This window comes from Lepidochelys kempii, chromosome 3 (assembly GCF_965140265.1).
Source record: "Lepidochelys kempii isolate rLepKem1 chromosome 3, rLepKem1.hap2, whole genome shotgun sequence".
In the NCBI taxonomy this organism is placed as follows: Eukaryota; Metazoa; Chordata; order Testudines; family Cheloniidae; genus Lepidochelys; species Lepidochelys kempii.
In genome coordinates, this window is record NC_133258.1 from 64,740,342 (window position 1) to 64,753,581 (window position 13,240).

The 13,240-nt window shown below is 38.2% G+C and overlaps 1 protein-coding gene across 2 annotated transcripts in view; it reads right to left on the bottom strand.

The window, feature by feature from the left end:
- ME1 (malic enzyme 1) overlaps nucleotides 1-13,240 on the bottom strand; it is a 342,941-nt gene that overhangs the window by 259,988 nt on the left and 69,713 nt on the right. For both annotated transcript variants that reach the window (XR_012157982.1, XM_073336566.1), the window contains exon 3: nucleotides 4,367-4,516. Coding sequence is in view for 1 of the 2 variants with exons in the window: in XM_073336566.1 (XP_073192667.1) it covers nucleotides 4,367-4,516 (150 nt within the window). In the remaining variant the exon portion in view is untranslated. The remainder of the gene's footprint in view (nucleotides 1-4,366; nucleotides 4,517-13,240) is intronic.

Genomic DNA, 13,240 nt, shown 5'->3' on the forward strand with positions numbered 1-13,240 from the left:
TTAGGAAAGGGATAGAAAATAAAACAGAAAACACCTAATGCAGGGGTGGCCACCAGTGACTCCGGAGCCACATGCAGCTCTTCAGAACTTAATAAAAGAGGAAGGATCACGAAGTGCAGTACTTCATCTATAGTCACAAGTCTCTCAAAGTGGATATTGTTCATTGCCATATGTTTTGGGGACTGAGGTGAATGTTGAAGCCAGCCAAAACTGATTTTGGAAAACAAGTGGACAGTGGTTAGATTCTTTGGCTCTAAAGTGGGAGAGCTTTTGGGAGAACAAAGGAAACCTGTTCTTTTCTTTGATACCCCATCCTGGCAGATGAACATTTCCGTGGTCATAAGACATGCCTATTCTTCTGGAACACTGAAAGATAAACATGCTGGTAGGAGATGGCAGAGACAAATAACTTTCCAGCTTGCTTAACCATATTGTTTACCATACTAAGGTATCTGCAATACCATCATGTCCAGCTACATTTAGAATAGTCAATAGTTGTGGTATTTCAGTTATGACAGTGTGGCACCTGTAAATGTTTTTTTTTTCAGTTGACCCAGCATGTTTATGTGTGTGTACACAGCAGTATTCTGCATATACAATGTAGATTTATATATTTGTATATGCACTTTTGAAAGTCTCAGCTTGTCACACCTCACTTTGAAGGACATCTTGATATGAATACATCCATTGATAATACCGTGGACAGGGCATCTATTATGTGATACTGTAATAAGCCAGTGGCTCACAATTCGCTTGTAACTCAGAAGTTCAGCAGTGTAAACTGTATACTCAATTTACAAGGCACTCTCTCTGTCTCTGTGTGTGGCCTGCCATACAGAGTTCCTTCAGCCGCTGACATTTAATTTCTTTATTGTCAATAAAGTAATGATTAAAAAAAAAACTTCTCTGGTTACAACCTGCCCCAGTTCTCCATAAAAATCACGTGAACTCCCTCCGCCTCCCCCCCATGAAACTAATCTTGTTTCATGAAACAACAGGGTCATCTCACAAAAGAAAACAACTATCTCCCTACAGATTGAAGTCCTGCTAGATTTGAGTAGAGATTAGTGTTAAACCAGAAAAGCATTCATAGGTACCTGTCAAACAAGGTATCCTTTTCACTTGGAAATTAACTATTAGTTTAATAATAGCCAGTCCCTACTTTGTAACTTTTGTAGTTCAGAAGAAGAAATGCCAATTGATTCAGGAGAAAGTAATTATTATCCCCACAGTGTGATCTGACAATTTTTAGTAGTACTAAACAACAAATCAAAATTAAATACGTTCACTATCCACATACCAGTTTAATAACCTTTGTGTTTTCAAAAACTCTGTTGAACAAAATACACAAGAAACACAAGAAAGTAAAATGATGGAAAATTATCCTTGTTTTATACCTGCAGTTGTTTATATTGCTGTCATTTGCTGGGTCTATAACATTCAGTTAATTACTCCAACACAATAAATCATCGTCATCATCATCAAGGCAAATCCCAATGGGAAGGTTCCTTGCAGATCAAGTGCTACATAGATCGATCTCTAGCTAGGTCCTTAAGACAGTCTGGCTGGATGTTCAGTCTAGGTCCATCACTGGCAATCTTATTGCACCAACTAGGCATTTGGTGACCTCATGCTCCCTGAGGGAGTAGTGAAATTTCTTGGGAAACACACTTCATAATTAATTCATCTCCCATCTTAATAACATATATCTGCTGCCTAAACCAAAACAGACTGATGGTGGTGGTGCTATGTTTTGCTACAAGTGTCCTCATTGCTGATCTTGTCTTGGCACTTAATATGGAGCAGCTGACAATGAGGACTGAAAAAGTCAGTCCACAGCTCCTCAGCCTTCCCTAGCCCCAATGTTTCACTGACATATGTTAAAGCTGGTATAACTGTGGACCTGCAGATATGCAGCTTCACAGAAAGCTTGATATCACGACATCTCCACAGAGGCCACTGAAGACCTCCAAACATGGTGGTGGCTGTTGTTATATAAGCATCCACATCTTTCAAACATTGTTCAGCACTTAGCTTTGTCCTGATTGATAACCAAAGCAATGTGCGCTGCATCTTACCCAGCCAGATGAGCCATCAGCTGCAGCACTTCACCCAACCGTGCCAAAAAGGCAATGTCATTGGCCTATTCAAAGTCTCAAAGCAAAATGGTGTTCAGCTCGATACCACCAACAGCTGCCTCTTTAATGCTTAACCACCCAACACAATAAATACTACATGATATATTAATTGCTGTCACTATGTCCTTCCTTTGATAAAAGGCCTTTACGACTGGCCAATGTGTTGTGCCTTTTTAAAATTAAACATAGGGAAAACAGGAATTAAACAGTATATGAGATACAGTGCAAAGATCCATAACGCTTTATGATCCTATTGAATTAACATTACCAGACATGCCAGAGATAGTTGCATAGTGGACACTTGGAAAAGTTTTCATTTAGCAGCATGACAATGGCATTTCAGCATTTCTGATCATATATACCTGAAACAAATGATGCCAAAGAATAACTCTATATATGGCCATGCATTTACTAGTGTTGGATTAATCTTAAAATTCAACAGTATTTTTATGTTAGGAGTATGAGAAAAACTCAGGCCATATCTGCCAGTGATGTGCTGCCAAAGTTTTACCCAGGCAGCTCTTCAAAAGTTCACAATGTAAGATATTTTCTCTCCACCTCCCCCCACGAATCCTAAATTGGTATCTTGAAGAGTGGAGTGATGTCAGATTGAGGAATAGGGTTTCAGGCTCTTCAAAGTCTGGGGTGGAGCTGGGTGGGCAAGTTTATGCTGGTCAGAGACCGGGGGCAGGCTGCCCGCAGTTATCTTTTCATTCATGACCTCCAGGCTCAATTACTGCAACACACACCTAAAAATAAAGCCCTCTCCTCACCACAAAGACTCCTGCTGCAAAAAAAAAAAAAATGGAGCCCAGCTGATTTCTTCTTTAACCCCTCGCATTTGGCTTACACTGTTGTCTTCAAGGCTTTGATCAGAAAGGCTGGATCTGTTAATAGGGAACTCACATACAGCTCAAAACAAAATCAAACTTTCTAAAGCACAGTTTTACATTCTGTTCACTTTAGGCAAAGCCCCAGAACAGCAACTCAAATTACTCCTGCCAGGAGCACTTGTGATCAGGGATGCTGGAACAATTTGTATAGTGGGGGTACTGAAACCCTTTGAACCAAACTGTAAACTCTATATATGGTGGAAACCACTTCAAGCCAAGAGGTGCAGCAGCACCCCCAGGACCTATGCTTGTGATCACAGCAAGGAAGGATGGATGTGTGTGGACCACTTGTGGAACCGCTAAACCTCAGCAGACCTGTGGAGAACTAACGCCATGGATTTGGTGGGAAGAGAGGAGCACAAAAGTAACATCCTACTTCTCCCTTTCTCCCCTTCCCTCCACCTTCTGCCAAGTGTCAGTGCAGGTAAAATAAAGGAGCCTGAAATTATCCTATAAAGAATTTAAGTTCTGGGACCAGATCTTCAGCTCTTATAAATTAGCATAGCTCCACTGACTTCAGTAGAGTTACATTGATTTACACCAGCAGATAATTTGGCCCTTTAGGTTGAAATGTTAAAAAGTTAATCTTTTTGAATAGTAACATTTTAATTATGTGGCTGAAGCCCTTCTCAAATGCTAGTTTATAATGTCAGAAAGAGACAGGCAGGCCTCATAAATACTGATGTATCGAGCGATAGTACTTTGATAACCTAAAAAGGAAACTAAAAAAACAAAACAAAACAAAAAAAAACACAGTTGGCAGAAAAATTGAAATGTATTTAAGGGGCTGCCTGATATGACAGATAGTGTCTTTCCTATCTAAAAAGTTTTATATATGCTGCATCTTCACACATTATTGTTCAAAATAAAAATTCATTCCAGAAAGAAAATGAGAAAATGCTATAAACATTTAGAACACATTCCTGAATTTTTTTCCTCTCTCTCTCTGTATGTATATATGGGGGTGGTGGATGCACGCGCATATTCTCAGGCCAATGCTTCTCAAACTGCTAAACTAAATTTGGATTAGGGTCAATTCATCCTTTTGCTGACATGTAACAAATGCAATTGTGCCTGTAGGAAAGCCCATTTAGGCTTAGTAAAATTATAAAATTCATCTATGTTTTAACATACTGAAACAACAGTTTATCTTTGCAATGCAATACAAATTACAGTTTAATTTAGACTAAAAATGTAGTTAATATAGTTTGAATTATCTCCGTTATTCCAGTTTTGGGTTACACTCAACTATGTTTAAAAAAAAATCCTACAGAAAGCTGCCAAGAAGGGAAAAAAAGATACAATTACATTTATTTGAAGTATAAACTTACATACCTTGGCCTCCGAAATGCTAAACCATATTGTTGGCAAGCCAGACCCACAGTGGGAGTATAAACAATGGGCATGAACTTTTCAATGTTAGACGTCAGCACTTTATAGAAAAGCTTTTCATTTCGATCCTGAAGACCCATTAACAGAATGTATCTGTGGAGAATTAAATATAATTAGACAGGTATCCAAGTGAACACTTAAAATAGTTAAAAAATAAAATAGATATGTAGAGAATTAATTAAAGCTCTGTTTGTTCCAGACAAAGTTTCTCTCTGGTCCAGGGTACTTAAATTTAACCGTATCTTAGTAGCACTAATGCTTCAGTTCTAAAGGATAACAAACTTGAGCCAGACAGTAGACAGAAGCTGAAAATGTTGCAAAGGTGACAGTTGACATGCTCAGGAAGGGAGCTAATTCCTGTCAGACATAAAGTGCTACATTTGCATTAAAATAGCAAAATGGGTCCAATTTAAACCTTAATCCATACATGCCAAATGTTGCATTTTGAGTGGGATATCATAAATTTGCTGGAGGGGGTAATTAAAGTTTCATTTTTCTACTCTGGACCACTAAGAAATTTCTCCCAATCCAATGAGAATGTTAGTTTTTCCATACCTGTCTACTAATAGATTTCAATACTGTCACACATACAAAACACCTGATCCTGCAGTCCTCCTTGGCTCCTACTGAATCCCACAAAAGTACTTTATCTCCTTATGAAATCAATGGTAGCTCTGAATTTCAGAGCTTTGAAGAATCAGTTTAAATTAGGATAGCAAAAGGAAAGAATGAGATTCCATATTGAACTCATCTTTCTTTGCTCACCAATTGTAAGAAACACACACAATAAATTAAATTATCACTGTTCCAGGATCCCAACAGAGAACCTTATCTGAAGTGAAGCATAAAAGGGTGATTTAAAGATTGAGGATCAGATCCTCAGCTGGTATAAACTAGTGTAACTCCATAGCTGTAAGCTACACAAGTTTACATCAGCTTAGGATATGACCCAGAGTTTTCAACCTTAACATTGAATTTTTGTGGATTTAACATTGACCTCACTATATTCACTTAGTTTATGTAGAGTGAACTTTTAATTAACTTTTTCTTAGAAAATACTAAAAACAAACTTAGTTTAAATTAAAAACCCAAATGTAAGAAGATATATTTACCTATTTCACAATGAATAAGACATTATTTGTAGTCAAGAACTTTAAAATGCACATTGTGCAAATATTTTTAGATATTAGCTACAGCACACATTTAACTAAAAGAGAAACGGGGGGAGAAAGTGTGTGTTTGTACATTTAAATATTTCCCTTCAAAGTTGTTTTGGCTCATGTAAATATATATTTATGGATATTTTGTTTACAGTGGTGTTTTTTTGTTTTTTAATATCTTAGTAATGCTTTGCATAAAACTTGTCTTCAACAAAACAGCAGCAAAGATTTGACCTTGCTCCTACCTATCCCATTCACCTTAATGAAACACAATCCCCCATCCTTCCCAATTCACTTCAATAAAGTGAATGTCAAAATCCACTTGGGACTACTTAAATGCTAACTTTAAGCACTGAGAATTTCTTCCTGTCCCATAATTGATCAATTGGAGGGGGGAAGCCATTTTAATGAATTATTAAAGTTGATTAGTTAAAACTAAGAGTCAGGAAACTCAAAAACTTAAGCTTTCCGACATCAACATTTTGTACATCCTGTATATTTTATTTCATATATTTACCAGAATAAACCAAAATATATTAAGATTCCTATTTAACAAGAATAGAAAATAGTCCACATGTATAACATTGCTGCATTAACATTGGTAAACAAATCTTAATTTTGTATATTCTAACTTTTGTTGTTGTTGTTGCTATTTTAAAGTATTAACCCTTAACCTGTCCAATGGAAAGAGTGGGCTGGGAGTTCCAACGTAATAAATTCAAGTGATGACATGACTGGGGAAGAAAAGCAATGCTGCTTCTTTTTTGAATTTTTTTAAATTTTGTAACGTCAAGGGCACTCAGGGCCTCAGATGGGCATTTTTTTATTTTGAAATTGAAATAATTAAATAAAAAACATGAGAGCAATATGAATAGCATCATAATGAAGTGCCATAAATCACCCTTTAAAATACGAATAAACAATTCTATATCAAATATTAAGAAAGTTAATTGTATACATTTATTCCTTTCTCCTACAAGTATTTTCAAAAATACTTATCATATGTGTATTATTAAGTGTCTATACCTACCATCTTTTAACATCCACTGCTCTGTTTGTATTTAGCATATATCATTATACCCTTTTGAATTCCGAACGAGTTTTCTTTACAAAGTAAATCAGCATATTTTTAATTTATATGATTGTCCTACCATCTACTCCAAAATACTGATCCATTCATAATCCTCAACTCTGACTTATATATCAGGTTTACTGAGGTGAATTTTTGGAGATATGTATTTCATTTCCACAGGATCTTGAAAAGTGACAGGTGGAGAATTTGTTATGAATAACCTGGGTTGGTTAATGCCAGAGTGCTCAGGCATGCATGGAAGCTAGACGACTGAACCAGTCTCTGATTCTGAACACTTCCCCATATTTCTTTTTATTACCACTTTCTTTGAAATCAGTTGCTGTTATTTAAAACCCCAAATGATCTTTTCATTCTCCAATCTTATTATTCAGAGGAATCCTGTTTTCCAAATTCTGTAAAGTGATCTTTTGGAGAAGGAATTTAAAACTGCTGGAAGACTTTTGAATTGGGGCACTTTAAACAAAGCAACTGTGTACTACTTGCAACATTTTATAAATATATAATTGTTCCATTTTGGTTTATACCTCAATTTAAATTACAATTTCTGACATTCAATTGGAAAAAAATGCTGTTTTAAGTAGCAGTTTTTATAAGCAAGGTGTCCTAAAGTGCTTACAAAGGTAATAATAGCACAATACCTATAGTGAAACATTACAGATAGTATGTGCTTAGCAACAGCTCAAATGAGCTTTAGATCTTATAACATGCTGATATTTTGAGAAATGCAATTTTGATCAGGATGATGCCTGTATCTAATACAACAGGATTTGAAATATAGCATTAGATTGACTGAATGTTTCACTAAAATTATAATTTACACAACATGGTGAAAAGCAGATACTCTAAAATGCTAACCTGAACTGAGTGCATTTGATTGTACAAAACACACCACCACCACCACCACCCTTGTCACATAAGGGTTTGTGGGGAGGTTTTTTTGCTATCAACTAAAAGAGGACCCAAGTATTTACTACATGGCCCAGACAGAAAACTCAAGAAGAAATAGCTTGTACAGTGCTGTAGGTCTTGTAGCTAAATTACGTTATCAGATTTGTAGAGTGAAATCTTGGTCCCACTGAAGTCTATGGTAAACATTAACATTGGAGCCAAGACCTTGCCTGTGGAATGCATCACTAAATCTCTTGAAAAATGTTACAGTGCATGACTTGTTGCTGCAGGTGTTGCAGAATTAGAGAGAGAATATCAAAATGTCAGACAGAGCAAAATACGCGCCATTTCCTAATAAGGGCCCAAGAAAACAAAGCAGTCTAATAGCATGCAATGGGTGGGATAAAGCCTATAAAAACACATGCATACACATGCAAAGTGTATTTTTCAAGATGCATGGTAATGCCCGGTATGTATCGAAACTGGAATTTAAATTAGCCTGTATGTATTTAACTATACTTATTAGGGGCCAGGTTAAGGAGTCCTGAATAAAGATCACAAGAAAAGGAGGTAGGAAATGAGAACCAAGAATTGGAAAAAGTGAGGCTGCAGGGATTGTGAACTGCCTTTTCAGAGAAAATCATTGTGTTCTGCTCTAATTGAGTCACAATACTCACTTCATTTTCAGAATCTAAGGTTGTCACTTTTTTCCCCTGGCCATAAGACACCTAAGAACTCAAATACTACTTTGTTGTTATGAAGGGAATTTAGCTACAACCGTAATGAGCAGAGTACAAGAACCAATTTATTTTATACAGTTTTGAGACTGACTGTATGGGTTACATTTTCACAGAAGTATATTAATAAATATCAATTACAAAATATTATTCCAAGTAAGACATTCAACAAAACCTCTTCATGCAAAATGACCTGATTGCACTTTTTCTCAAAACTGTTAATGTACTCCTACAACTAAAACATGTAACCAAGGTAACATGAGTCTTCAGAAAAAGAAAACCCAGAAAAGAAACACGAGGGAATCAGGGATACAGAGGAACACCTGGCACTCATTTCACTTGTGAATAGATGAAGGGCAACTAGAAATGTGATAAGAAAAAGAATAAAAGATCAAATTACTATCAGAAGACATAGGAATAGGTTTCAAAATTAAATTACAGAAGAATTATATTTCATCATTAACTTCTTGCCTGATTTCAATGTACCAGATAAAACATACAAACATACTCTGTGCTGTATCACTTACTCAGCATATGAAATTTTGGCCTTTCAAAGCATAGCACTTCAACATTCCAAGTCAGCAGCAAACAGCTTAAACCACAAGAAACAATATTCACATAATTTTGCAGTCACACCACCTTGCGCTGTGAATTCATTACATCTTATATCATAAGCAGGTCAGGCCAGGCCGGTAACAAGATGGGAGTCCTCCAAGGAATGTCTGTGTTAGGTGCTGCCAGATCTGGTGTTGATGAGTTAGCAGACGACTGATAATTCAATAGACATTACACTTCTATTTAAGGTATTTACATGACCCCACACTTAAGAGTATCTCAGTATCTCAAAATCTTTTACATTTTCATCTTCACAGCACCCTTATGAGATGGAAAGTACTTATTACCCCTTTTTATAGATGAGGCACTGAGAGTCTAAGTGACTTGGCCCAAAGTCACAAAGGAAGCCTCTGGCAGAGCAATTGCACCTGGATCTCCAGAGTCACAGGCTAGTGCTCTAACCACTGGACCATTTTTCTCATCCCTTCAGAGTTTAGTCAGTACCATATGAGTGTTTAGAGTATGAGTGAACAGTGAAGAGATGACAACAAAGCATAGAGTCATGTTCCCCACAGCCAAAACCCAGTGCATTGACCCAAGAAGCTTCCAGTCACTAAGACACAAGCAAAGGACTCCAGGAAGTTGATGCCAGGATCACCATTGGAAAAAAAGAAAACTATAACCCAAAATCACCACACTATGGTATCTCAGATCCCAGAGCATTTTGCTTTACTTAAGATTTTACTATGTGGTAACTGTGAGCAAACAACTCAGCCTGTCATTCATTTGCTATGGAAGCCACCATCTTTCTTAAACATAAAATCAAGACCTCCTGACTATGTGAGCTCATTAAAGATATGATGACATTGTATAGGTATGGGCATTAACCATGGTGTCATGGCCAAATTCTAACTTCAGTGCTTATTCACTGCAAACACAAAATTCCCTACAGTTTCAGATGGAAAAGGAATTCTTTATGTCCGATCCTAACCCGTTGTGTAGAGTTATTGTATATTACTGAACAGTTATGTTTCACCTAGAGATGGTTGCACTTCATCTGAAATGCAATGCCTGTGTGTATTCTGTAAAGCCCTCTGTGATTATGGCTATGTAAGCAAAATTATCATTAAGCAACACATATGCTGTATAGTGAGAGAGCATGTAGCTATTCAGCTATAGCTAATCTTAATGACACAAACATTCCATTTCACTTTAGAGACATTTCCAGAGGAAACGGATGAATACTGTAACAAGAAGTCATTAATTACATTATATTATTATTATTAGAGAGACATGGATATATGTGATAGGCAGGGCCACCAGTGTAGGGATGGATGTCTTCTCTTCTGACTGTTATGTAGGAAAGAAAGGATGGGGAGGAGAACGGCCTACCTAAAAGGTATTCAGATACCAGTGATGGGTGTGATATAAGAAGCCACGGAGACTACAATAAGAACACAGAAGCAGCCCAGAACTGGCATTTTGCCAACACTAAACAGAATTTAAATTCAAAAAAGTTTTTAAGTTAATTTCGGACTACAGACTCCACAATGCCTGAGTGGGCTCTAAGCTCCACACAACAAACTTGCCTCACCTCCCTGAAGAATCAATACAGCTGGAAAAAAGCTACAATATTTTATTCTGTCTTGTTAAGCAACAAAATTACATAAGAACAGCCATACTGCATCAGACCAAAAGCCCATCTAGCCCAGCATCCTTATTCTGACAGTGACCAATGCCAGGTGCTTCAGAGGAAATTAACAGAACAGGTAATCAGGCGATCCATCCCCAGTCACCCATTTCCAGCTTCTGGCAAACAGGTTAGGGACACATGACAATATCTGATTCAAATTTTTCATTTTAAGTATGGCTGGTGATGATATATGAGTAGGGTTGGAAGGACTAGGTTTTTGTCCGTAACTGGCAATTTCACAGCCACAAACCAACTTAAAAGTCTTTCCATCAATAACAATCAAAATGTACAGATAGGCAAAGTAAGCAAAATGCTGCTTGAGAAAGCAGAGTGTGATTTAAGGATATTTACTCTACATATTTTGACACATGATGTTGACAATTTGTGCTTTAACAGTTATGAAGCTTTAACTTTTTGAAATCATGGGGAAATAGTTTTACTTTGTGTAATGACCCATCCACTCCCAGTCTTTATTCAAGCCTAAGTTAATTGTATCCAGTTTGCAAATTAATTCCAATTCAGCAGTCTCTCGTTGGAGTCTGTTTTTGAAGTTTTTTTGTTGAAGAATTGCAACTTTTTGGTCTGTAATCGAGTGACTTAAGAGATTAAGTGTTCTCCGACTGGTTTTTGAATGTTATAATTCTTGACGTCTGATTTGTGTCCATTTATTCTTTTACATAGACACTGTCCAGTTTGACCAACGTACATGGCAGAGGTGCATTGCTGGCACAGGATGGCATATGTGTAGGTGAATGAGCCTCTGATAGTGTGGCTGATGTGATTAGGCCCTATGATGGGTTCCCCTGAATAGATATATGGACACAGTTGGCAACGGGCTTTGTTGCAAGGATAGGTTCCTGGGTTAGTGGTTCTGTTGTGTGGTTGCTGGTGAGTATTTGCTTCAGGTTGGGGGGCTGTCTGTAAGCAAGGACTGGCCTGTCTCCCAAGATCTGTAAGAGTATGGGTCGTCCTTCAGGATAGGTTGTAGATCCTTGATGATATATTGGAGAGGTTTTAGTTGGGGGCTGAAGGTGATGGCTAGTGGCGTTCTGTTATTTTCTTTGTTAGGCCTATCCTGTAGTACGTGACTTCTGGGTACTCTTCTGGCTCTGTCAATCCATTTCTTCACTTCAGCAGGTGGGTATTGTAGTTGTAAGAATGCTTGATAGAGATCTTGTAGGTGTTTGCCTCTGTCTGAGGAGTTGGAGCAAATGTGGTTGTATCGTAGAGCTTGGCTGTAGACAATGGATCGTGTGGTGTGGTCTGGATGAAAGCTGGAGGCATGTAGGTAGGAATAGCAGTCAGTAGGTTTCCGGTATAGGGCGGTGTTTATGTGACCATTGCTTATTAGCACCGTAGTGTCCAGGAAGTGGATCTCTTGTGTGGACTGATCCAGGCTGAGGTTGATGGTGGGATGGAAATTGTTGAAATCATGGTGGAATTCCTCAAGGGCTTCTTTTCCATGGGTCCAGATGATGAAGAGGTCATCAATATAGCGCAAGTAGAGTAGGGGCGTTAGGGGACGAGAGCTGAGGAAGCACTGTTCTAAGTCAACCATAAAAAGCTTGGCATACTGTGCGGTCATCCGGGTACCCATAGCACTGCCGCTGATTTGAAGGTATACATTGTCCCCAAATGTGAAACAGTTATGGGTGAGGACAAAGTCACAAAGTTCAGCCACCAGGTTTGCTGTGACATTATCAGGCATACTGTTCCTGACGGCTTGTAGTACATTTTTGTGTGGAATGTTGGTGTAGAGGGCTTCTACATCCATAGTGGCCAGGATGGTGTTTTCAGGAAGATCACCGATGGATTGTAGTTTCCTCAGGAAGTCAGTGGTGTCTCAAAGATAGCTGGGAGTGCTGGTAGTGTAGGGCCTGAGGAGGGAGTCTACATAGCCAGACAATCCTGCTGTCAGGGTGCCAATATTATTATATTATTATAATAGCTATAACATACCATTCATTTTCATATTTATTCACACATTCATTCACACACACACACACACACACACACACACACACACACACTCACACAGGTTCTGCAAGGTTGTTATCATAGTTACCAGCCTTACAGTTGCTCATGCCAAGCCATTGGCCAGGTGGCCTGGACATGAGGAGGGAGCAGGGCCTTGTCAGATGCTCATCTGATGCTGCTGGAAGTTGGTTTGCTGAATCAGACCCCAAAGTTCTCACTTTCTAGAGTCCATTTTTATAGGAATTTATTCCTATGCCAGTCTATGGGAATTGCTTCATCATGCTGTTGCTGAATCATTCAGCAGATGGCACATTCCTGACAGCTCCGTGCTGCCAGATGTTATCTTGTTCTTTGGTTCTCCCATCCTTGAGGCTATTGGGTGGATTCCAGTCTGCCCTCCGGGGGTCCTCTGGTTATTTCCACTTGACGCCTTCTTCAGCCGATGGACACTGGATTCTTAGGCTGGCACCTCCCTGATCATTCAGTTATTATCCACACCAAGCATCCATCCACATACATCCTCTATCTCTATTTTAATCACAATAGTTAACAAAGCGAGATTAATACAACAAAAGGGTGGGGAGTCTCTGGGTGCTGTTTCTGTTATTACAGAGTATTGCTTTGAGTCTCTCTCTGTGTGAGTAGTTGTTGTTACAAATAATTGCTTTGAGAACAGACTCTGTCTTAGAATGTATGCTAATGTATGCTAATGCT